Below are 24,357 nucleotides of genomic sequence, written 5' to 3'. Positions count from 1 at the left end.
GCCCCACCCCCATCCCCCCGGCCCACTTTCCTGAGGACAGGGACAGCACTGAATGAGAGCACAGTGCAGGGCACAGAACAAGCCGTCCAGACACATTTACTCAACAGATGGGAGCATCCTGTATCACCTCCTCACAGGAACACAGAGGGACAGGGCATGGAAGGACCACTACCCACGGGTGTGGCAGAACACACAGGGCCCAGGAGGGCCTGCCTTCAAGTCACAGGGACAGGCAGACCATAAGCTGAACGGGGCAGCAGCATCAGGGCATGCGCGGTGCTGGGGGAGCTCAAACCCCAGCTCTGTGGCTGCCCGGCTGCCAGACATGTGGCAAGTCTCCGTGCCTCCTCTGCGCGAGCAGCCTCAGGGGGCTAATGGGATGGTCCCTCCTGGATTTCATCCATCCGCAGCGTAAATACACATAAGTGTCCCGTTTAACGAGTGATGTGCCATCACGAAGGTCCTCGTAATTAAACACTTGTGTCACATAAGACAGTAGCTGCAAGGACCCACAAGGCATGTTGGGCATCGTTTCCCAGGGAAAGGCCGTCACCACGTGGCAGTGACACGACTTTGCAGTTTACCTGGCCAACCAACTGTGAAATGATGGACTTTTTGCAATGAATAACTTTTTTAAAAATTTGGAACAATTTACATTTTGACAGATTGTTCACTTTACATCACACTTTCTAAAAAGTGAGTATTCAAGTATTTTATATTATACAATTTAGAAGTAATATAATTCAAGTGTGCGTGAAACATAGCCACACTGTATTTACCAAGGGTCTACCATTTGCCAGGCATTATACTGAGTACCAGGGATAAAGGGAGAGTCAAAACAGACAGTCCCTACCCCTAAAAACTGACAGTCTAGGGAGGAGGCAGGGTCTAGAGGAGGAATCACAGGAGGAGAGAAACTACTGAACGACAGCAAGCCACAGATTCAGGACCTATGAACCCCAACAGGATACATAAAAAGAAATTCCCACTTAGGCCTATCTTAACGAGCGCTGGGAAGCCAAAGCAAGAGAAAATCTTAAATGCAGCCAGAGGGAAACAAAGGAACATGTATTAGACAGACAATAAAAACAATGGAAGTCAAACTGCAATGAAATTACATCAGTGTGTGGAAAGAAAATAATCAACCTAGAATTCTATACTCAGTAAAAAATATCCTTAACACAATATTGTAAATCAGCCATACTTCAATAAAATTAAAAACAAACAAAAATATCCTTCAAGAACAAAGGTGAAATAGACATTTCCAGGTAAAGAAAAACCAAAGAAATTCATCACCTGCAGACCTTCACTTTAGCAAAAGGAAATTATCACAGTTAGGAACTCAGAGATGCAGAAAGGAATGATGAGCAAAATAAAAAGGCAAATACGTGAGTAGATCTAAAAAATATTGACTGGATAATATAATGTCGTATGGGGTTTAAAACAGAATTAAAATATATAAATACAATGACACATGAGTTGAGAGGAAGATAAATATAAAATATTCTAAAGGTCGTTGAATCGTCATGGATGAGGGTAAAAGCGGCAACTAATATTAAACTGTGAAATCTGCAGGGTAATCGCTAAGTCAAGAAAGGATAACTTCCAAGTTAGTGGGGAAAACGGAATAACAAGAAAAGAAGGTAAAAATAAATATAAAATGCAATGTAAGCTGGACAAATAAAAAGCACTAAGGTAGACTTAAACCCAAAACATCGGTACTTACATTCAATTGAAATGGATTAAGCGCTCCCAACTAAGGGACTAAAATGAACTTACCTCTTCACCACCCAGTTTCCTTGGACTAACATCGCCACCTTCTGGATGCCACGCAGAACAGCCACAGAGTCGATGGAGGGGCCCAGGAGGCTCATCAAGTTGGCAAAAGGCATGACCTTCACTGAGGAGGGCACAGGAGACATCAGACAAGGCAAGAGGGGCCTGGGCTCACATAACAATCCCAGCACGACAGTGCTAACAGTAACAGCTGGCATTCACTGGCTGCTTACTCTGGGCAGGCACCCGCCTCTCACTGAACCCTGGAGGAAACACCCACTGGAAGACCGAGGCGGGCCTCATGAGGAAGACTCAGCCCAGGAAGGTTTCAAACTTCACCCATGATCACTTGGCTAGTAAGTGGCATGGCCAAGATGCAAGACTTGAACTCAGGCCATCTGGGTCCAAAGTTCATGCACTTCATCACCGTGCTCTGCTCTCCCCCACCCAAGCCCCGAGCCCCTAGCCCAAGAGAGAAGGGGCAGGGCCTGGGGAGGCCCCGTGTCTTCTGCAGCAAGGCCAGCGGCCTGGCTCCCCCCGGGAGCCCCCCTCTCCACTCAGACCCCGGAGCCCCTGGTGCTGGCACCTCAGAAGAGCCCAGGGCCTGGGACTCTGCTCTGAGGTTCAAGGCTCACGTGCACTCTAAAGCTTCTGGCCTTCAGCGTCCCCACGGTGAGGAGCCTGGCGAGGGCGCCACAAAGTAGTGCAAGTGAACGCGCTTCGTTGTGAAAATGAACGTAGCTCACGTTCACATGCAAGGCTCTGTACAGTCCCTTTAGAGGCCTCACCTCTGAATCCTCACCTCAGCCCCATGAGCTATCTTAGTCCCTTTTTATAGATTAACAATCTAAGGCTCAGGAAGGCCAGTGGCCTGCCCAGGCTCACACAGCAGGGGAGTGGCAAAGGTGGCAGGGACCCGCAGCCCATCTGAGGTAGCCTGCCACCAGCTCTAGTGCGCCTTCCAGACAAGGCCAGAGCTGTAAAGTTGGGCGGGCTCTGGGTAGTGGGGCCTCTGGTCTCGCCCCTTGGTCCTTAAGTCTGTCCTAACTCCACTTCCCCAGGAGGTGGCAGGGCTGGGGCCCCCCAGAGGGCAGGGCAGGGCTGCCCACCCACCATTCTTCATCAGGATCTTGATCTGATCAGCTAGGGGCAGGGTGCGCAGCTGGGTCATGGACAGGACATTGCTGGGGGCCACGGGTTTGTCTCTGTTGAAAACAAATGCAAAGGGTTAGGAGGCCAGGGGCGTGTTAGGGGGTGGGAAGGGGAAGGAGGTGAAGGCGTTCAGCCCCTCTACTCACTTCTCCTCCTCCTGGCTGGGAGGCATCAGCATCATGAGGTACTCACTGTGGCAGGAGAGAACGGGGTCAGCAGCTCCCAGGGCTCTGTCCTCGCCCCACCCAGCCCCCAACCAGGCTGTATCCAAGACCCCCCCCAGACTCCCACACCCCCTCCTGGCCCTCTCCAGAGGATGATGGGCTCCTCCGCATCCCTCCCCCATGTTACAAAAGGGCCAGAGTCCCAAGGGAGGACCCACAACAGAGGGACCCTCCTGGGGCCAGTGTCGGGCTCAGTAGCCCTCAGCAGCCCTGGGCTGGCCAGTCTCACCTGGGTGACTTGACAAGCTCTGTGTTCTCAACCCCGCTGGAGCCCTGGCACAGCAGGTACTGGCGCTCATGCTCAGAGCGGCTGTCCTGTTAGGGAGGAATAGGGTGTGAGAGGAACCTCAGCCAACATTCCAGGCCTCCCTCTGTGATCCAGTTCTCACCCCTGCATCACCTTCTGCTCCAGCCACCCACTGTCCTGCTCTGAGGCCAGCCACAGGATCAATCCAACCGCCTGAGCACGGCACTCAAGGCCTCTGCGATGTGGCCTCAACCAACTACCCTCCTGCCTTTATGACTACACAGCCCCAGCACCCACGCCTCAGTGCCGTCTGATACAGGAACACTGAAAGCAATGATAAAAATAACAACTAACATTCACTGAGCATCTACTATGTGTCAGGCTCTGTTCCAATGGCTGTATACATACTCTAACTCATCTCATCCCCAAAATAACTATGAAATCAGGTACTGTTATTATTATTCCCATTTTACAGATAAGGAAACTGAGGCTCAGAGAGATTAAGTAATTTGCCTAAAGTTACACACTAGGAAACAGCAGAGCTTCTGGAAGTCTGACTGACCCAAAGTGTAAGGCTCTGTCAACACAAATCTCTTTCAGGAAGGTTTCAGAATGATCAGGGGTTGCTCCTCCCCCAGAAAAACGCTGGGGAGCCCTTGTCTATGGTGTCTTTGTGAGCTAATATTCAATTGCTTCCCTTACTCAACACACAGTTTCTAGGACTGCGCTCTAAGTCAAGTACAGTAAAAATCACCCTTGGCAGGTGCACAGTGAACTCGGCCATCGGACAGATTCTCCACGGAGCAGCCGATGAAGCGTCTAGCCTTCATTCAGGGCCCACGATACTTAAAAGTACGTAACCAAACACAGCCTCACTGAGCCCGGCAAGATGTTCACACTCAGGGAGTGCCCGGGGGGCCACAACCCCCACCAGTGACGTGGCAGACTCACTCCCTTGGGGCACACACTAGGTGGGAAGGGAGGACAAACTGCTCACAGGGCTTAACCTCTCTCCCTGTGGCACTACCAAGTGGCTACAGCTGAATCTGAAAGAAGTTAGATGTGAGACAATGAGGCCACCAGGTAACACTTCCCGGGCACTGGGGCTTTTCTCCCAGGAGCCCACCCTGGCCTGTGTCAGCACCGCCCAGGGACCCCAGCTCACCCTCAGGCCGTAGTAGTGCAGCTGGACCCAGGGCTCCTCAGCGTGCTTCTTCTGCAGGAACTCATAGGACTGCACGCGGCGCTGGCGGGCCTGCTCCGACTCAGGCCGGGAGAACCGCACCTGGTTGGGGGGCGGGGAGGGGCGGGTCCACAACCTCAGGCCTGGGGCGTTTCCAGGCTGCTGCCCCAGCACCCACCACGAGGCCAGAGAACCTCACATCTGGGCCATTTCTCACTGCCACCCAATTCAGGCTGGGCAGAGGTTAGATTATCCCTCCAGGTAGCCCAGCAAGGAGGCTCTAAGGCATGGACTCTGTTTCTGTATGTTTCACCCCAGAGCCCACGTTCTGTGCAGACCCTCCCACCCCTTGCTGCTTCCAGGAAGCTGAGCTACAAAGCTGGCCCTACTGCCTCCCAGGCTCCCCTCTCTCTCGGGGCCAGAGCTCACCGTGATCTGCTTCACGTCTTCTTCTGCCTCGTCCTGTGAAGAGTCTCCCGCTGCAAAAGAAAAAGCCTTGCTTGCAGCCTCTGTTGGAGGCTCCTCCACCCCACCCACCAGGCAGGTCTCAAGCAACGGAGCCTGTGAATTCTCCCTCTGGACCGAGGTAGCTGCGTAAGTCAGTGGTTTTCAATTAGGGGCAATTTTGCCCCCCAGGAGACATTTGGAAATTCAGAGACATTTTTGGTTGTCAAAACTGTGGGGGTGGGTGCTACTGGCATCCAGTGGGTAGCAGCCAGGGATGCTGCTAAGGATCCTGTAACCCATCCCTTTAATACTTCTTCCCACGACCAACCTCTCCTGCTAACATATACAGACAGACAGACAGACAGCAGGGCTGGGGGTCCACAGCTCACCCTCGTTGGCTGCCTCCCTCTCACGGTGCTTGGCATCTGCCTTATCCAGGTAGGAGAAGCTGGGCCGCAGCTGCAGGATGCCATGTAAAGGTGTCAGGTGGAGCTCACCTGGCAGAGGAAGAAGGGCTTGGACCTGACTCTAGGAGCTGAGGCTGACCCACACAGCTTGGCTCAAGGGAGCTACCAAGGGCCCCAGACTCCCCTAAAGGCCTCGGCTCACTGCCAAACCGCCTCCCACCTCTGCTCTAGCCCCCAGTCCTAGAGCCTTGGGACCACCAGGCCGATGGCCATTCCCAACCCGATCTAGCTGTGCCGGACACAGGAAGCAGACAAACCAGATGAAGACATGAACGCAGACCCTTCCACTCAAAGTCACTTCCTTAAGGCTTGCCTGCAAAGCCTCCTCCTCCAGCATTCAAGGGCCTCCCGACCCCGGCCCCCACTGCCCTCCCGCACTTGCTTGTTCCAGCCACGCTGGGCCACTCATCCACACCAAACACGCCCTGCTCTTTCCCCCGCCAGGCCTCTGCCAGACCACCCTCACCACCTCCCTAACCCCACACACACCCAGATCTCTCCTCCTCCTCATCCTCCCACCTCTTCCTGTCAAAATCCCACCCGTCCTGTTAAGAAGTTGGCTAGTGCAAACGGGGCTGGAGAGGAGGCCTGGCGGAGCCCGGTGGAGGAGTGTCTACGCCGTCTCTGGCAAAGATCGTGACTTTCTCTTGTGAATCAGACCTGTGCACTGGGAGGCAGTGCAAAGGTAATCAATTTCAATCAAGCCAATGTAGCCTTGAAAGAAAAGAAATCAGACAGACACTAAGGCTCTGTGGAAGCTCTCTGGGACTCCAGAGGGAGCAGAATGCTTGAGACGAGAAGTAAGTAAGTGACTAGGCCTGGCTACAAGGAATGTGGCTCTAAAGAACTATATCCTTGAGACTTGGGTTCAAAATAGAAGAGTATAGTTATTTGACATTACTTTTATTCTATCACGGTTTATTTCCTAAGTGCTCAAATTTCATTTATTGCTTTATAAACTCTAAATACTTATAGAAACCTTGTACTTTTTAATAGCTTTACTGAGATATAATTCACATACCATATAATTTACCCATTTCAAACATACAATTCGATGTATTTTAACATATTCACAAACTAGTAAACCAGCACCACAACCAACTTTAGAACATTTTCATCACCCCAGAAAGAAACCCTGTACCCATCATCAGCAGTCACTCCCCATTCTACTCTCCTCCCAGCCTCTGGAACCAATAATCTACTTTCTGTCTCTATGGGTTTGCCTATTCTGGACATTTCATATGAATGGAATCATGTAACGTGTGGTCCTTTGTGTCTGGCTTCTTTCATTTAGCCTAATGTTTTCAAGGCTCACCCATGTTGGAGTGCCTATCAGTACTTCTTTCCTTATTACAGCTAAATAATATTCTAATGTATGGTTATACCATATTTTGTTATCCGTGCATCAGCTGATGGAATTTGGATCATTTCCACTTTTCACTACCATGAATAATGCTGCTATGAACACCTACATACAAGTTTTTGTGTGGAGACGTGTTTTCATTTCTCTTGCGTAGGTGCTTTCTAGGAATGGAATTACTGGGTCCTAAGTACCTTGTATTTAAGACAAAATTCTACCCCGTCCAAAAGGTTATGCTGTGTGTGTCTGTGTCCCAGGAGGACAATGACCTTGGACCTCCACCCCATCAGGTATGGTAGTGTCAAGCTAAAAGTCCCTTGAGGTGGCCAAATTCCATTCCCCTGACAATCTGTCATTTCTACAACCTGTCTGGCCTCTGTGGGTATCTAGCATTCGGGGTGTCCTCTTCCTGTCCCAGCCCCCATTCTGCTTCCCTCCCACCCACTCAGCCCTCACAAGCCCCGGCAGCCAGGGGTGTCCAGCATGGGTACCTTGCCTGTAGAGCGCGGCAGCATAACGGGACGTGTTACTGGTGGTCTGGGAAGAGCAGAACGTCTGCTTGTCCATCAGCTTCCTACAAGCACAGGGAGGACAGACATCAAGGGGAAGGAAGCTCCAGGCCTGGGCCTGTAGGCAGAGCCCCCTCCACCCCAGACATCTGAAATCCAACTGCCAGAGACCAAGGCCACAGGACAGGCCACAGGTGCCGCAGGAGGGGAGCTGGGGATGAGGAAACCTCATGTGCAGCCCAAGAAACAAGCAGTGGGTGGGAGCTCCCGCTCCCGTCGAGGGGCCAGCTTGCCTCTCAGCCCAGGAAGAACTTGGTCAGAGGAGCCATCTCGGGAGGGAAGACGCTTCCCACGGGGACGAGTCTGCGGCAGGCCCAGCCATGCAAAGACGGGACGCTGGTGGGGAGCCTGGCTGTAGAGCACAAGGCCTAGGCATCTCTGAGGGCTCTGGAAGGCTCCTATTTGAAGAACGTGAAGCTCGGAGGCCTCGGGGAACTCACGAGGAGTAAGTGCCGGTCTCGTCAGCGCAGGCCCCGTCCACGTTCAGCGCGATCTGCTCCCCTTTGCTGCGGCAATAGTTGGGATTCAGCGTGTCGATGGCCATCTCAAGCTCCACCTGGAGGCACCAAACACCCCCACCAGCTATGAGGACCCCAAGGCACAGCCCTCAGGGGATCCCCTCAAACCCACCATGCCCACCTCCCGAACCCCAGTCCCTGCCCAGAAGCAGGACTGACACCATCCCTCTCCGAGGGCCCTTAGGCTTCAGTCCACACAAAAGCCACAAACCCAAATTCCAATAGAAGAGCCAGAGTGCTTTTTTTTGGAGGGGGTTCATGTAGTTTTGCTTGCCCGCACCCACAATTCCACTCCCCAAAATCTAAATTAGGTGCCAACATTTAAAAATCAAGAGCTTTTCTCTTTTTCCTTATTTCCAACTTCTTTTGAAAAGTCAGCAGAATTGGCAATACTGGTACAGCTTTTTACATGGCAACAGGGCCTAGAGCTGCAGGTGCCCGAGGGAAGGCATGTCTCCTGTTCCCTGTCAACCTAGCCCTGAGAGGCACTAGATTCCCCATGTCGTGCCCTCTTCGCATTGGCCCTGCCCTGTCCTGTGAACGTGGGTCCACCCCACCCCATGTTGTAATTCATCTCAAGCCTCACTCCTCCCTGGCCTCTCTGGAGCTGCCCACCCCCCCTTCTTTCTGGAAGTTTTTCCTCCTGCAGCTTTCAAGGCCCTGCAAGCTGCTGGTTTTCTTCCTAACTCTCCAATCACTCCTCTGGGCTTCCACCCCCAAAAGGCCTGTCTCCTGGATTCTTTCAGCTCCCACCCTATCACCCCTCCCCTCCCTCTACCTCCATCCAAGAGGGTAGCCCCACCTTCTGCTGCTTGGGCTTGATCCTGGCTGAGAGGTGCGGAATGTCATCATAGGTCATCGAGACTGGACGCACAGGGTACTGGGGAAGGGAAGGGAGCCATCAGTCCACCCTGCCCAGCCCCAGTGAGAGCTGAGCTTCAGAGGCGCCGGCCAAGAATCAACAGCCACCCTCCACGCCCACCCCAGACCAGAGGCCCTCGCTGGTCTCTGCCTGCATCCCTGCATCCCATTCTCACTGGCTCCACCTAGCCTCCTTCCAAAGAGCAATTTTCAAATGTCCAAGGGACATGCCTAAGCATCAGACAGGCCCCAGCATGCATGGCCCCACGGGCCCTAGGAAGTCAAGCGCACTGCCATGGGAGTCAAGAGTAAGGGTCCGAAGTCTAACTGCTAGTTTACACGCCAACCAGGTAGAGAAGGACAAGGAAAATGAGACCACAGGAAGCAAAGAGGGAAAACAAAACTGGCGAACACTGCTCACTGCTAAAGCCTGATGATGGATCTGTGGACAAAGGATGTCACCTGCCACAAAGGATGCTGTGGCCTTCAAACCCTCTGCCGTTGCAGCCACTCCCCCTACAGCGCACCCTAATGGGACTCAGGAAGGAGAAAACAGGAGACTGGCCCTAGATAGTTAAGGTGCATAACAAAGGAATGATTTCAATTAGCCCAGACTCTTGCCACTTCCCATACATAGAAAAGTGCTAAATTCTTTAACTCCAGAGTCTGGTTTTCTTTAACAAACAGTAATCTTCTGATGTTCTGACTCCCTGGGGTTTTGCTGTTGTTTTGCAAAAACTCCTGTAAGTCCTGACAACTCTCTTACCTCTTCAGAATAGTTCCTCAGAGCTACCTGAGAGGCTATCTCCCCGACTTAAGTCCTCAGTACGCCCGCCGAATAAAACATAATTCTCAACTGTTAGGCTGTGCTTTTTTTTTTTTCAGTCGACAGATCTATGGGAATCACTATCCCATTCTCTCTCCTTTTGCTGATGTGTGGACTTTTCCATAATAAAAAGTTGATGACAGAGAAGGGAGCTGGGCTGCCACTGACCTGCTCAGAGAGCTCTCTCTGGGCCCCAGTGTCATCAGGCGTGAAGTTATGTCACATCTGAGCGTACTGCTCTGAAATCCCTTCTTTTCTCTGAACAAAGAAGGATGCAGAGACATCCTTCCCCACAGAAGCACTCTTCCTTTCTTTCTCCCGTGCTTTACGTATGCCACTGGGTGGATGGATGAGTCATGGTTTGGACTCACTCACAAAAGGCCGTGGCCATCGCTATGAAGGAGCCTGGTGGAGGTGTGGCAGTGCATAAAGTAACCCTCCTTTGGAGGCCATTTGAGATCAGCTGCATTCTAGCCCAAGGAAATGGCTGTTTCCTAAAAGCTCACTTAAACAGCAATACAGTGACTCCTCCCTGCTTCCTGGGCTGAAGCTTGGGGCAGGAGCTTGGCGCTTAGGTCCAGGAACGGCCTGGAGCACAGCTGGTCTGGGCTGACCCCTGAGCTGGGACAGGCTAGCCTACGACAGCCCGGGAGGCCCCTGGTCTGCCAAGGTCCAGGGCAGCTCTGTGATCTCCTGACCGCTGGGAAGGGTGGTGGGGAAGGGTGCCAGTTCTAGAATCAGACAGTCCTAACTCTGCCACTTGCTCCCTGTGTACTCAGGCAAGCTCCTCGCCTCCCAGGACCATTAGGAGCAGGGAATGAGGCAAATGGAGCTGACACCCGGCACAGGGCCTGGCACACCATGAACACACATGGGTCACTGTCACCACCATCCGTTCCATCACTCTGCAGACAGTCAAGGAAGCAGGTGCAGACAACAGCCCCCAGCGCCACGGCCTGTAAAGGCAGATGCCAGGGGCCCAACACCAGGCCTCTTCCCAGCACATGCTTGGAGGGTGCTGCCACCCTGTTCCAGGCCCCTTGTGCAAGTTACTAGCCTCCCTGGGTCTCTTTTTCTTATATGCAATGTGGGGACAAAAATACTTAACAACCTTACTGCTGGGAATGTAAAGTGGTTCAAAAGAGTCTGTCATTTCCTCAAAATATTAAACATAGTTTCTATAGGACCCAGCAATTCCACTCCCAGGTATATACTCAAGAGCAATGAAAAACTCTCCACACAAGCACTCGGACAGGAATGTTCATAGCAGCATTATGCATAATAGCCAAAACATGGCAACAACCTAAATACCCATCAACTGATGCATGGAGAAATAAAATGTGGCATATAGGTCCATACAGTGGAGTATATTCACCCATAAAAAGAAATGAGGTACTGATACATGCTATAACATGGAAAAGCCTTGAAAACATCACGTTAAACAAAAGAGCCAGACACAAAAGGCCACATATTACATGACTCCATTTATATGAAATGTCCAGAACAGGCAAATCCATGGACAGAAAATAGGTTAACGGTTGCCTAGGACTGCAGGGAGCGAGGGCAGAGCAGCCGCAGCAAACACTTCCTAAAATAGACTGCCGCCGGCTGCACAACCCTGTGGACAGACTAAAATCCACCGCATTTACACTTACACAGGGAAGCTGCAGGGGCGTGAATTAGATCTCAATAAAGCTGTTATAAATTACAATAGTAACCACCACAGGGATGTTGTGGCAGGAGATGAGTTAACATATGCAAAATGCTTTGAATGGTGCCTGCAGACAGTCTAGGGTTAACACCTGTGAGTGACTATGATTAAACTACCAGCCCAGCTAAGAGGGGAGGGGGCAGGGATAACAAGTGGGGGGACTCACAGCTAGCAGGACAGAGGCGCACCAGTGCTGCCTGGAGCTGCCCCAGAAGGCCGCTCCCTGAGTCTCGGTTACAGCGGTGGCAATCATTCGCGGCGCTAACTCTGCACCAGGCAGGTGGTGTCCTAAGCACTTTAATATGGACTCAGCTGATCCCCGTGGGGACCCTATCAGGCAGGTATTATTACTATCACCACTTGACAAATAAAGAAACTGAGGCACAGAGAGATTTTCTTTTTTTTAAGGAACTTGCCCAAGGACTCACAGCCAAGCCTCAAGGCCGGGAGACTGTCCCCAGGGCCCAAGCTTTATCCACTACACTGTTCTGCCTCTTAGGGTTGCCTTGGTTTTCCCATCTTCAAAATGAGAGATTACTATTGACCTGCCCATAAAAGCAAAGAGACTGTCTTACCAAACACCCTCTGTGCCAAGAATTCTAAGCAACGTGGAGGTTTCAAATTGTTCCTGGCCTACCACTTACTGTGTCTCCACCACCCACCAACACTTGCTTTTTTTCCCCCTTTACCTTTATGTCCTATAATTACCTGAAACAGATAGAGCTTCTCTGCCAGACTTTTGGCCAAGTACACGTCGATCTGGGAACAAAGGAAGAAGACTTAACCAGGAGACAGAACCCAATGCCCAACCTGCCCCGGGCACAAGCACGCTCCTCAGATTTCAGGGATAATGGTTCTGAGGCCATTTGGGGAAGAGGAAATAGCTCAGCTGATGCTAAAAATAAAGGGAACCAAATCTCCAACCTGGATATGTCCAGAGCCCCCTGCCCAGGTTCAATGTAACCCAGTAAAAATGTATTCCGAGGCTGCCCAGATCAGGATGCATCCCAGAGGGCCCGATTAAACGCGTTTCTGATGAGGATGGGGCAGGGGAGGGCTTCCTCCCTGTGCCCTCCATCACCTGTCCTGGATTGGCCTGTCTTCAGGTGATGTGACCTGGCTTTCTTCTCAACCCTCACCGCCCCGCCCCACCTCGCAGTTTACCTTCCTGCTTCCTAGCTCTTCCTGTGAACCATGTTCTCTCCCACCTCCAGGCCTTAAGGATGAGTGAAGGCTCAGCAGGCCCAGGGGAGGCATATGTGAAGGAAGCAGCATGTGCAAAGGCCCAGAGCCTCTAGGATATGTCTTGGTCTGGGCTGACTCTGGAACCACCGTCTGCATCTTGAGACCCCTTCCTTGTCAGTCTCGCCTCACAGATCCTAAGCTTCCCAAGGGCAGAACACCGCCTGGCTCCCTGCTGTCACAGCCCCCAGCACATCATGGATTCAGCGAACAACGGCTGAATGACCGAATCTGCATAAGCCCATGAAGAAGAGGGAGCTGTCAAACCCATTCATTCATTCAACAAGTAGTCACTGAGTATCTATTAATTGCCAGGCACTGGACTTGGCTTTGCAGACACAGTGGTGAACAGGACAACATCCCTGCCCTCATGAGGCTTACACTTTAGTGGAAGGAAACTTATGTGTAGGGGCTGAGAGGTGTTGTGGCCAAACGCAAGGTATGGCCAAGGTAAGGGGCTAGGGAGGGTGTGCAGGAGAACGTCACGTGAGGCAGGAGGGTCAGGGAATCCTCTCTGACAAGGTGATGCTGGATCAGACACCTGAAGGAACTGAGGGGTCAGCCAGGCAGGTATGAGGAAGAGAGGACGCCAACAGGTCCCAGGCTGGCCTGAGGATGGAGGAAGGGACCCCGCCCCGGCAGAGGGTGGCGAACAGCAGTTACCTCCTGTATGACTGGGTCATCCTCCTCATTGGCCATACTAGGGGGGAGCCAGCCGCGCGGTCCTTGGACTCGATCTGCAAGGAGAGCAAGAGGCCTGGACCGTCAGTCAGTTATTCAACCAACACACCTAGGTACCCATTCTGCAAGCAGCCCTGCTCTGGGAGGCAGGAGCCTGAAGCAAACAGAAACTGATCTTATTTCTACATCTATCGTAGAGTCAAAAATGGACAGCCCATTATACAGCCCATCGGCCAAAAACCAAAAAAAGCAGGCAGAAACCACCAAGCAATGGGTGTAAACAGGTGGACCCAAGTCACCACATGTCAGCTACACCCATGGGAAAGAATAAATGACCAGTTTTAGGGGTTTTCTGACCACTCACAAAGAATTCACCACCAGGCAGGAGGGTGGAGGGTGGCTGGTCCACAGACATGATGAAAACACTCGAGAAGTAATCGGGGGCCATGGGGAATCTTTAGAGGATAGCCTGATGCACAACAGGAAGAGCAGACAGTCCCAAGACTTGGATTCCAGGGTGACTCCGTCTCTGATATTTGATTTTCAAGCTGACTTTAAACCCAACCCCGAGTGAGATGACCTCCTTTCTGTGGTTTTCTCTGTGTGTGTGTGTGTGTGCGTGCACATGTCTAAAAATGACCCTCTTCACATACATACTCTTCTCTTAATTGTCCCCATTTTATAACGAGGAGACTGGAACTCAGAGACGCTTTTGTGTGTTTTACCCAAAGCCACACAGGAAGCAAGGGGACCCACTGGACCTCAATGCCAGGCTATCCAACTTCAGGTCGCAGTTATAGGTAGGGGAGTTCAGAGGAAGGGAGGGCCTTCCTGCTGGGGGAAGGGGCATTTGGGCTGGGCCTTGAAGGACAGAAGGATTTGGACAAGCCAGGATAGCAGAGGGGAAGAGGGTCTCCGGGCAACAGGAAGCACTTCAAGTACCCGAAGGAGGGAAGGCGGCAGGTCGCCATGGTGGAGGGTGAGTACACCGTCCCTCAGGATCAGTGGGGAAGGGGGGGATTGGTTCCAGGAGCCTCAAGGAGACCAAAATCTGTGGATGCTCAAGTCCCTTACATAAGATGGCACAGTATTTGCATATAACCTAAGCACATCAATAATATACTTTAATAATATACTTTATTTACAATAATATACTTTATTTTTTTCAATAAAGAAATTTTTTAATTGGAGTATAATTGCTTTACAATGTTGAGTTAGTTTCTGCTGTACAATGAAGTGAATCAGCTATATGTATACCTATATCACCCCCCTCTTGGACCTCCCTCCCACCCGACCCCCCCATCCCACCCATCTAGGTCATCACAGAGCACCGAGCTGAGCTTCCTGTGCTTTATTTACAGCATGCTCCCGCTAGTTACCTATTTTATGCATGGTAGTGTATTTATGTCAATCCTGATCTCCCAATTTGTCCCACCCTTCCCTTCCCCCCCCACACGTCCACACGTCCGTTCTCTACGTCTACGTCTCTATTCCTGCCCTGCAAATAGGTTCATCTGTACCATTTTTCTAGATTCCACGTATATGCGTTAATATACGATATTTGTTTTTCTCTTTCTGGCTTACTTCACTCTGTACGACAGACTCTAGGTCCATCCACATCTCTACAAATGACCCAATTTCATTCCTTTTTTTTAAAAAATTGGTGTATAGTTGTTTTACAATGTTGTGTTAGTTTCTACTGTACAGCGAAGTGGAGTTCCCTGTGCTATACAGCAAGTTCTCAACAGTTATCTATTTTATACATATTAGCGTATATATGTTAGTCCCAATCTCCTAATTCATCCCACTCCCCCTTACCCCCTTGGTGTCCATACGTTTGTTCTCTACATCTGTGTCTCTATTTCTGCCTTGCAAACCGGTTCATCTGTACCATTTTTCTAGATTCCACAGATGTACGTTAATACACAATATTTGTTTTTCTCTTTTTGACTTACTTCACTGTATGATAGTCTCTAGGTCCATCCACATCTCTACAAATGACCCAATTCCGATCCTTTTTATGGCTGAGTAATATTCCATATTATATATGTACCAAATTTTCTGTATCCATTCATCTGTCGTTGGACGTTTAGGTTGTTTCCACGTCCTGACTATTGTAAATAGTGCTGCAATGCACATTGGGGTACATGTGTCCTTTGAGTTATGGTTTTCTCAGGGTATATGCCCAGTAGTGGGATCGCTGGGTCATATGGTAGTTCTACTTTTAGCTTTTTAACAAACCTCCATACTGTTCTCCACAGTGGCTGTATCAATTTACATTCCCACCAACAGTACAAGAGGGTTCCCTTTTCTCCACACCCTCTCCAGCATTTATTGTTTGTAGATTTTTTGATGATGGCCATTCCAAAGCAATCTACAGATTCAATGCAATCCCTATCAAATTACCAATGGCATTCTTCACAGAATTAGAACAAAAAATTTTACAATTTGTATGGAAACACAAAAGACCCCGAATAGCCAAAGCAATCTTGAGAAAGAAAAACGGAGCTGGAGGAATCAGGCTCCCAAAATTTAAACTATACTACAAAGCTACAGTAATCAAGACAGTATGGTACTGGCACAAAAACAGAAATATAGATCAATGGTACAGGATAGAAAGCCCAGAGATAAACCCACGCACATATGGTCACCTAATTTATGACAAAGGAGGAAAGAACATACAATGGAGAAAAGACAGCCTCTTCAATAAGTGGTGCTGGGAAAACTGGACAGCTACCTATAAAAGAATGAAATTAGAGCACATGGTATACTTTAAATCATCTCTAAGTTAATTATAATACCTAATACAATGTAAATAGTTGCCAGGCGCAGGGCAAATTTAGTTTCTGAGGTTAGTTGAATCCATGAATGTGGAGGGCTGACTGTAATTCAGCTGGGATGACCCTTCATATTCCCAAAGGGAGGGGATGGGCACAGTTAAAGGCACCTGGGCACCCTCGAATCTCAGCAGTTCCCGGACCTCTACTTTTAGGTAAGACCAGCTCGATTTTTGTCTTATCTACCTAAAATTTGAATTGTTTAATATTTAAAAGAACATAAATATTTTCACCATGGGATTCAAGGGCATCTAAGCCCCCTGCCCCGGCCACCGAGCGGAGTCATCTCGCTTATTCCAGATATACATTCCAGACGCTGAGAATGCTCAGGCCAAAACAATGGCATCATCCTCAGTGCTTCTCTTCCTCTCGCCCCACACCAGCAAATCCTGTCAGCTGTGCCTTCTAAGTATGTCGGGAATCTGCCCACCCCCTCTGCCACCTCCATCTCCTGCCCGCCTTAGAGCAGCGGCCTCCAAACTGGTCTCCCTGCTTCCACCTTTGCCTCCTACGGTCTTTGCTCACCCCACAGCCAGCAATCACATCACTCCTCTGCCTTCAAAGTCTTCCCATCTCACTCAGAAATAAAAGCCAAAGTCTTTTTCATCCCATGTGAGGCCCTAGACAACGCCCTCCCTGACCCTTTTCCTTTCAGACCTCATCTCCCACAGGCCTCCTTCCCTCCCCCGACCCTCACCTCTGGGCTTTTGTAACTGCTCTACCGGCCCCCATAACCTCATGGCTCCCTCCTTCACCTCTTTCAGGTTTTTGCTCAGATTCCACCTCATAGCTAAGACTTTCCCTGTCCACCCAATTCAAAATCACAACACCCCGCCCCGCCAGCTCCTTCCCTGCTCTGGTTTTCTCCATAGCATGTATCACCATGTGACAGTTTATAGCTCTGTATTTATTATCCATCCTCACCCCCACTGCCAGTAAGTGGTAAACTACATGAAGGCAGAGATTTTAGTTTATTTTGTCCCTTGCTGTCCCCCAGTGCCTAGCACATAGCAGGCACTCAATATGTACGTGTTGTCTGAATAAGTAAACCACAGGAATGCCATTTAATAGGGAGCTACCATAGGACTCTGAGCAGAGGAAGAGAGTAGAGGGAAGCAGGCTACCTCAACAGTTCGGGATTAGAAGACTAGATGAAAATCATAACCCCCAAATGCCTGTTACCGCCCAGACCGAGGGCAATGCATGGGAGAGCCCGAGACCCCACCTCACCTGCCAAGGATCATAAACGTATGCGAAGTACCTACCTTCTCTCCAGCTGGCTCTGTGGACAACTGAGAGACTGGGGACTTCTGGGTGAACCAGGGAACAGACGTAGGTACTGAGAGGGTATGGCCTGGGAGGACCCCAAGACAGGCTTTCTCAGCTATTTCTCTACTCGCCTCTCCCCAGTCAAGAAGGAGCTCGGGGAGGATGGTGCTCCTTCCTCCAGATAGAATACACGATTGGGTTAATGCAGGGATTATCACCTCCCTTCATCCTCCCAGGCAACATCATCCAACTCAGGGGCTTTCAAATTTTTCAGCCTAAGGCCCACAGTAAGAAATCCATTTCATATAAATGACCCGGAATATACATACAATTACCTAACTAAAACAAGGTTTCACATAACCATTAATTGTCCCTACTATATCTGATGCAGTGATGTTTTTTATCCTCACTCATTAAAATTAAAAATACTGGTTACAACCCCCCTAAGCTGATTTCACATCCCACTAATAAATCTTGATCTGCAATTTGAAAAGTACTGCTTCAACAAGTCTTTCCTACCTCCAATCCTCCCAGAAACACCCAGAGCTGTCCTTGCAGAAAAACAGATCACATCATTCCGCTGCTCAAAACCCTTCAACTGTCACATAGAATAAAATCCAAATTCCTTTCCATGGCCCCAGGGTCCCATACAATCTTGCTGGGCCTACAACAAGCTAGGCCCCAGCCTGTCTCAGGACCTTTGCACACCACCTATTTTCCCCAGGTCTTTTCAAGGCTGGCTCCTTTGCACTAGTATCACCACGCCCACCCTCTCCAGGAAGAGACAGGTTCCCAAACTATCCACCTTCAAGAGCCCCGCACCCATTTCCAGTCACTACCACATGCCCATTTTATTTCCTTCATGGTTCTTATCACAATCTGGAACTACCTAGTCTATTTGCCTATGTGTCTTCTGCACTAGAATGTAAGCTCCATGAAAGCCTCTCAGTGCTTCAACCGTAAAATGGAGATGATTATATTTATTTCATCAAGTTGATATGGGGATTATTATCTTTTTAAGAAATTCATGTTGTTCTCCCGATATCTAGAACAATGCCTGGCATGGAGTAACACTCAGTATAGTACAAAGAATAACTGAGTGAATGAGTGCATGAAATCAGGCAGTTACAGACCCTTTACCCAGTGAGCCTAACTCAGCCCCATCCAGAGACTAGTGGTCTCATGGTTTGGGCCTTGTGGACACTTGAGGACAGAGGTGTGGCCTATCCTCTCAGGCCACAAGGCAAGCTTCCCCAGCAGCAGTGACCACCTTGGCCTCAACAGGGTGTCCTGTGGCCACAAGGGTACTCCATGGCAGTGGCTCCACGGCACTGAGCACAGAAAACATCCCCTGCCAGGCGGCTGCTCAACAAACGGAAAGGGGACAAGAACACCAGGTGAATCTAAGGAGGGGTCCAGAGCAGAGGAGGTGCCTGAAAGCCACAGCTGGGTGCATCAGTGCTGCACCCAGCAATCTAACCTGTCCGCCAATCAGAAAAGCAGAGGCAACTCCAAATAATCTCCAGCTACTGGTGGGAGTGAGACAAGGTGAGGACAATATACAATGTGAATTAAGAGGAAAGGGCCCCAGGGCAAATAGTCTCAAGGTCTGGATTCTTATTGGCTGTATGCCCCCCCGCACAAGGCATCTCCCTCTTTGGGTCACCTCAGTTTCCACCCCTGTTAAAAGGAGAGATGGCCTAGGGGCGGGAAGAATGAACTCAACTGAGTCGGACCCTCCCTTCTCTAAGGACTTAATATTCAATCTCATTTAATCTGCTCAAGAGCCCTATAAATCAAGCTGTACCATCCCCAATTAAGAAAGGAGGAAACTAAAGTTCAGAGAGTAAGTAACCTACCCAAGGTCACAGTGCTGGAGAACAGCGGAGTGAGGACACAAACCTGAGTCTAGCTGATGTCAAAGAGCCTTATGCTCATTCTTAACGACTATGCTGAAAGCTTTCTTAATAAAAGGCAGGATGGTGTAGTGGGTAAGAGCCCGGACTCTAGAGCGGAACTGTGCAAGTTCAAATCCCAGGTCTGGTGTTTGCTACCCGTGGCCCACCCGGAGTCGTTCGCACTTAGTACTACTCACTACTTTTATCCCCCTAAAATGGGGATAACAAAAGTACCGACCTCAGAGGACTGTGGTGAGGATTAAAAGTAAGGTATAAATAACCCATGGGAAGGTTTGTTACTACGTGGCCCAATGTTTTCTTCCAATATAAAAGAGCAGGAAACACAGCCACGAAACTAACTGCAACCTGGGACTTCTTCCGTCTTACCCTATTGGGCCCTCACCACAAACCTATGAGGTGGGTAATTCTATTATCCCCACTTCACAGATGAAGAAACTGTGGCGATTGCTAAGATCTCCTCTTTCTGCCCCCAAGCCCAATGATTCTAAAGGTAACACAACAGAACGACCTTTTTTATTTATTGGTTTACGTGCTTACTGACACCTCCTCTGATCAAATGATCAGGGCCCTATCCGCCGCACGTAGTTGGCCCCCAGTTAGCCCTGAATGGTGGCCGGAATAAATGAATGAAGAATTCCGGGCCTAGCCGGACGGAAGCTAATCTGGGGCGAGGAGGGGGCCCGGTCACCCTCCCCCTGCCCATCAGGGCGGGCCGCCGGCCCCGAGCCACACTGTCCAATGGGTTTCGCCTCCCTCGCGGGTGGTCAGGCCCCCTTCTCACGCCCACCACGCAGCCATTGCCACGAGCCGCCACGCCGGCAGGACATCGGCTGCCTTCGGACAGGTGCTCCCGTAGGAGGCCCGCCTGAGCCGGGCGGAGCAAGGTGGCTGGACCCTGAGTCACCGCCGGCAGCCTCGGCCGCGGCCTCACCGACTGCCGGGCCGAGGCGAGGTCGGAGCCCGCGGCCAGCCCGGGTCTACTGGGCCAGGCTGCCCGTCCTTCCCGCCCGAGTCCCGGGAGGCCGCCGGCTCCTTGGCACCGGGTGGCGCGGGCCTCCCGGCCTACGCGGCAGCCCCGCCCAGGCCCACCTCGAGAGTGCGGCCCGGCTCCAGCCCGGGCGGGCGCTGCCACATCGGCACTCACCTCTCCGACGGGCCCGCGCGCGGGCGGCGGCAACGGCCCAGGTACCCGCGGGCTACACAGGCGGCGGCGGCCCGGCTCTCCTCTCAGGCAGCGGCCATGTTGCTTGTGGAGAAACTCGGCGGACACGTGGGGGGAGCGAGCGGGGAGGGCCCTCGCGCTTCCTTTTACCCACAATGCCCCGCCCAGGCGCGCGCGGGCCCGCCCCCTCCGCCGCTCCATTCATGCGGGCAGGCAGCCGCGTCTGGCAGCAGGGGGCGTTGTTGCAGCCGCGGGACCGAGATGAATACAGAACCAGCAGCAACAAAAAACCTCATCTTGGCAGCGGTGGGATTCGAACCCACGCCCCCGAAGAGACTGGAGCCTTAATCCAGCGCCTTAGACCGCTCGGCCACGCTACCCAGCTGTGACTAAGTTCTTCTAGGGAACTACTTAATACATTTATATGCAATTGCAGTTCATTTCTGTGGGAGTTTCTTTGTTTCATATGTGCTTTACCTTATCCCTATAGAACTATTTTAGAACATGCCAGGTACTAAAAAGAAAAATATTTGCTCAAATATTTAGACCCACACGTCTGAACAGGTCTTAGAATGAAAAGCACTTTAGGAATCTGTATTCTGAGTAGGACGTTTAACTCGGAGACCTCAAGTTAACTCACATGGGAGAAATGATGGATTTCAGCAGTAACCCGCACCAGGGGCTTCAGAAGCCAAACCACGGGAACTGGTGTGGGCAGTTTTCTCTAAAAAATTATGTGTTTTAATTTTTAGTTACACAAATGCTATGTGAATTGTTGCAAATATGAAAACTTTGCAGATACAATACAAATGTTCTTTTACCTTTGGCATCTATCGTTAAGTCCGCAGAGGTAACCATTATACAGCTTAGCATACTGTATATCCTTCTGGATCTTCTACTGTGAATTTATATGGATATATATGGATATATTCATAATAGATATATCCATAGAAAATAGATGTTTTGTTTTTATTGTTATGGGTTTTTACATAAATATAAATATTATCATGCTGTTAGTATTTATCTGCAACTGTTTTTTCACCCGACTGTGTTTTTTAAATATCTATTCATGTTGATATATAGATATTTAAAAATACAGAAAAAGTACAAAGAAAAAATAATCATCCATATTCCCACTACCTAATATTGGTGGCATTTCACTTCCAATTCTTTTCCTATGTATATGCTTTTTATTAAAAGTGTGAATACGTTGTCCTTTTAAAAATCTATTAAAAAATATTAGACAATTACAAACAAAAATAATTAGACTATTACAAATGAAAATAAAACCCCTTCCCAAACATCCTCCCTTTGCTATAACTATTATGAATTTGATGTGTATCCTTCCAATTCATTCTTATACTTTCATATCTATCTATCTATCCTTGTGTGTGTGTGTATACACCCATGAACAATACCTAGTATGATCTTCTTTTTTTGCTTGCTTTTCATTTACATAAACCTTACTACGTTGTACCAGTATCATTCTGCAACTTGCTTTTCTCCTCCAACATTATGTTTTTGATTTATTGTGACACATTTAGATCTAATTTATTCCATACTATGAATATGGACATTTAAGTTGTTTATATTAAGTTGTTATATTCAAGTTTCTGGTTAATATCCAGTTGGCAGACACCTTGATATTTGGGCATTCCATATTCCTCCTCTTCAGTTCCTCCTTAACCCATTTTTTTTCTCCAGCTACCTTTAAAATAAGTATTGATATGCAAAGACTTCATTGTACTGGGAGAGTTTGTTACTTTTAAAGAAATCTCTTTAAGAAATACAGAAGCAGCCATCTCTCTAGGCCAGGCATTGTTGGGGGATCTATAGTCCTTGAGATCAATAGAAGCATTGATCTACTCATGGTGTTTCAGTACCAAGAGGCATTGTGTTTGTGAGTTATGTGGTGGGTTTTCCAAAAGGAAATATCCCTATGGTGGAGAATAATTGCTGGAATCTCTGCCTAATCCCACTTTTCTAGGAATTGCCTGACCAGCCCAGAGGGTGGGTCCACCCTCTGGGTAGCCACCTTCCCCAAACCATGGCCGGTGGGCTCTATAGTAAACATAGGACAGAGGTTGGACCAATCAGATTCTCTTTTGAGAATCTGAACTGAGACATGGTGAGTTCCTGATTTGTTATTTTCACTGTGTTAAGTGTTGGAGTTAGCCTCTGAGATTGACTGACTGGAACTAGGGAGAAAGTGGGATTTGGGGTGGCCATATTCTGTGAGATGGACTGGAGAAGTAGAGAAAAATAATGATAAAATGAGAAGAAGAGCAGAAAGTCATAGAGAAATTCTGATGGTTTTGTGGCTCCCAGCTCAAGACTCTTCCCGGGGCCCAGTGGAATTCACATTCTTGGAGATATCCCTTTATCATTGTAATAAATTCCTCTTTTCTGCTAAAGATAGGGTTACCTGGTAGCTGTAACAAATGAACTATCCTTGCGTGGTAAGAGCTCAGAGCTAAAGATATTTCTGCCAGAACATTCTGCAGCAATTCAGGTCTGTCCCTACCAGAATGCTTAACAGGGATGCAGGCTGATCCTGGAAGACAGAGCCCAGGGCCTCCTTTTGGGCATTTCTTGCAGACCTGCAGTCCCATTACACAGCTGTCTTATGACAATCAGATGTGAAACTAATAAGCAGGAGAAGCAGAATGTTGCACCAGAACTCCTGGACTCACTGGTTCCCAGGAGCTTTATGTAAAAGGAGAGAGGGAAGGGTTGAAACCCTGACTGTCCCTTGGCATGTCTGCTCTGTCCCTTGAGGTGGAGGGGGGAAGGGCAAGCACCACAGATCAAACACTGCCGCTGTCACCCACCCTCAATCTGGAGGCTGTCAGGTGAAGGGTGTCTGTCTCCAGATCATAACCCCTCAGCTGTGGGCAGTGGGGATGGACATGGGGGCTCTCTCCTGGATCCCCTACAATCTTCACTCCCTTGCCCCTGCAAAAGGAATATCATCCCAAACCTGGTCTGAGACCAAACCGCACTGCGTGACTCTCCCTCTGGAAAGAAATTAACATTCCTGATAAAATGCTTAACCATTTTTCTTATGAAATTTACTAGCATTAAGATTTATACCGGGAAACTAGTTTTCTACCCATCAACCAGCTGACTGTTGTTTGTCAGTCAAGAAAATAGTGGACTTTAATGGAACGTTCCCTCTCTCTCTCTCTCTCTCTCTCTCTCCCTCATCTAACAATGATGATTTAATCATTCTCTCGTCCTATAAAATGTCTCTACCAAAATAGAGGTCAGAAGAATGGTCATCCTTGTTGGGGGTGGGCAGGGGGGCCGAGGGAGCTTTCTAGAGTTCTGCAAATGTTCTAAAATTCAGCAAGCTCTACACTTAAGATTGTACAGTTTACTCTATGTAGGTGATACTGTAATAAAAGGTAATTTTTTAAAAATGTCCCTACCAAGTGTGGATCTTTGAACTAGCCTCCCTGAGGAGTTACACTGGCACGAAGACTGTAATAAAATTTTGGCATAGGCTTGCAAAAAAACCATTTGAAAAGTTTTCCTTAACACTTCCCTCTAATCTTCAGGGCCCTTTTCCTCTTCCTCCCCAAAGGGAATACTCTCTGAGTGGGAATCTGTTGTTTTTGTCTTCCCAGAATCCTTCCCCCACTTTTCTGGTTCCAATGCTGATTTTCCTTTGAGGAAACACTCCTCCCTGCCGTCTTTTTTTTTTTTTTCATTTTTATTGGAGTATAGTTGGTTTTCAATGTTGTGTTAGCTTCTGCTGTACAGAAAAGTGAATCAGTTATACATATACATATATCCACTCTTTTTTAGATTCTTTTCCTATATAGGTCATTACAGAGTATTGAGTAGAGTTCCCTGTGCTATACAGTACGTTCTTATTAGTTATCTATTTTATGTATAGCAGTG

At 49.3% G+C, this 24,357-nt stretch overlaps 1 protein-coding gene and 1 non-coding gene across 4 annotated transcripts in view; both read right to left on the bottom strand.

Moving 5' to 3' along the window:
- Nucleotides 1–20,575, bottom strand: part of POLR3E (RNA polymerase III subunit E) — a 30,927-nt gene extending 10,352 nt beyond the window's left edge. The window contains exons 1-13 of one of the 3 annotated variants that reach the window (XM_059898954.1): nt 20,434–20,575; nt 13,247–13,320; nt 12,050–12,100; nt 8,746–8,823; nt 7,866–7,981; nt 7,348–7,430; nt 5,419–5,526; nt 5,012–5,061; nt 4,565–4,684; nt 3,382–3,467; nt 3,075–3,119; nt 2,890–2,981; nt 1,780–1,900 (exon numbers count right to left, since the gene is read on the bottom strand). In XM_059898954.1, coding sequence (XP_059754937.1) covers nt 1,780–1,900; nt 2,890–2,981; nt 3,075–3,119; nt 3,382–3,467; nt 4,565–4,684; nt 5,012–5,061; nt 5,419–5,526; nt 7,348–7,430; nt 7,866–7,981; nt 8,746–8,823; nt 12,050–12,100; nt 13,247–13,282 — 986 coding nt within the window. In that variant the 5' untranslated portion in view covers nt 13,283–13,320; nt 20,434–20,575. Of the gene's footprint in view, nt 1–1,779; nt 1,901–2,889; nt 2,982–3,074; nt 3,120–3,381; nt 3,468–4,564; nt 4,685–5,011; nt 5,062–5,418; nt 5,527–7,347; nt 7,431–7,658; nt 7,834–7,865; nt 7,982–8,745; nt 8,824–12,049; nt 12,101–13,246; nt 13,321–20,433 lie in introns of those variants that run through there. The other 2 variants (XM_059898956.1, XM_059898955.1) reach the window with 2 other exon arrangements.
- Nucleotides 20,576–20,749: 174 nt separating this feature from the next.
- TRNAL-AAG (transfer RNA leucine (anticodon AAG)) lies at nt 20,750–20,831 on the bottom strand. The gene has a single exon. It is a non-coding gene; the product is annotated as a tRNA-Leu (tRNA).
- Between the last annotated feature and the right edge of the window lie 3,526 nt (nt 20,832–24,357).

Source organism: Balaenoptera ricei, chromosome 15 (assembly GCF_028023285.1).
Source record: "Balaenoptera ricei isolate mBalRic1 chromosome 15, mBalRic1.hap2, whole genome shotgun sequence".
Lineage (NCBI taxonomy): Eukaryota > Metazoa > Chordata > Mammalia > Artiodactyla > Balaenopteridae > Balaenoptera > Balaenoptera ricei.
The sequence above is the reverse complement of the archived record's forward strand: the minus strand, read 5'-3'. Positions and strand labels throughout refer to the sequence as shown.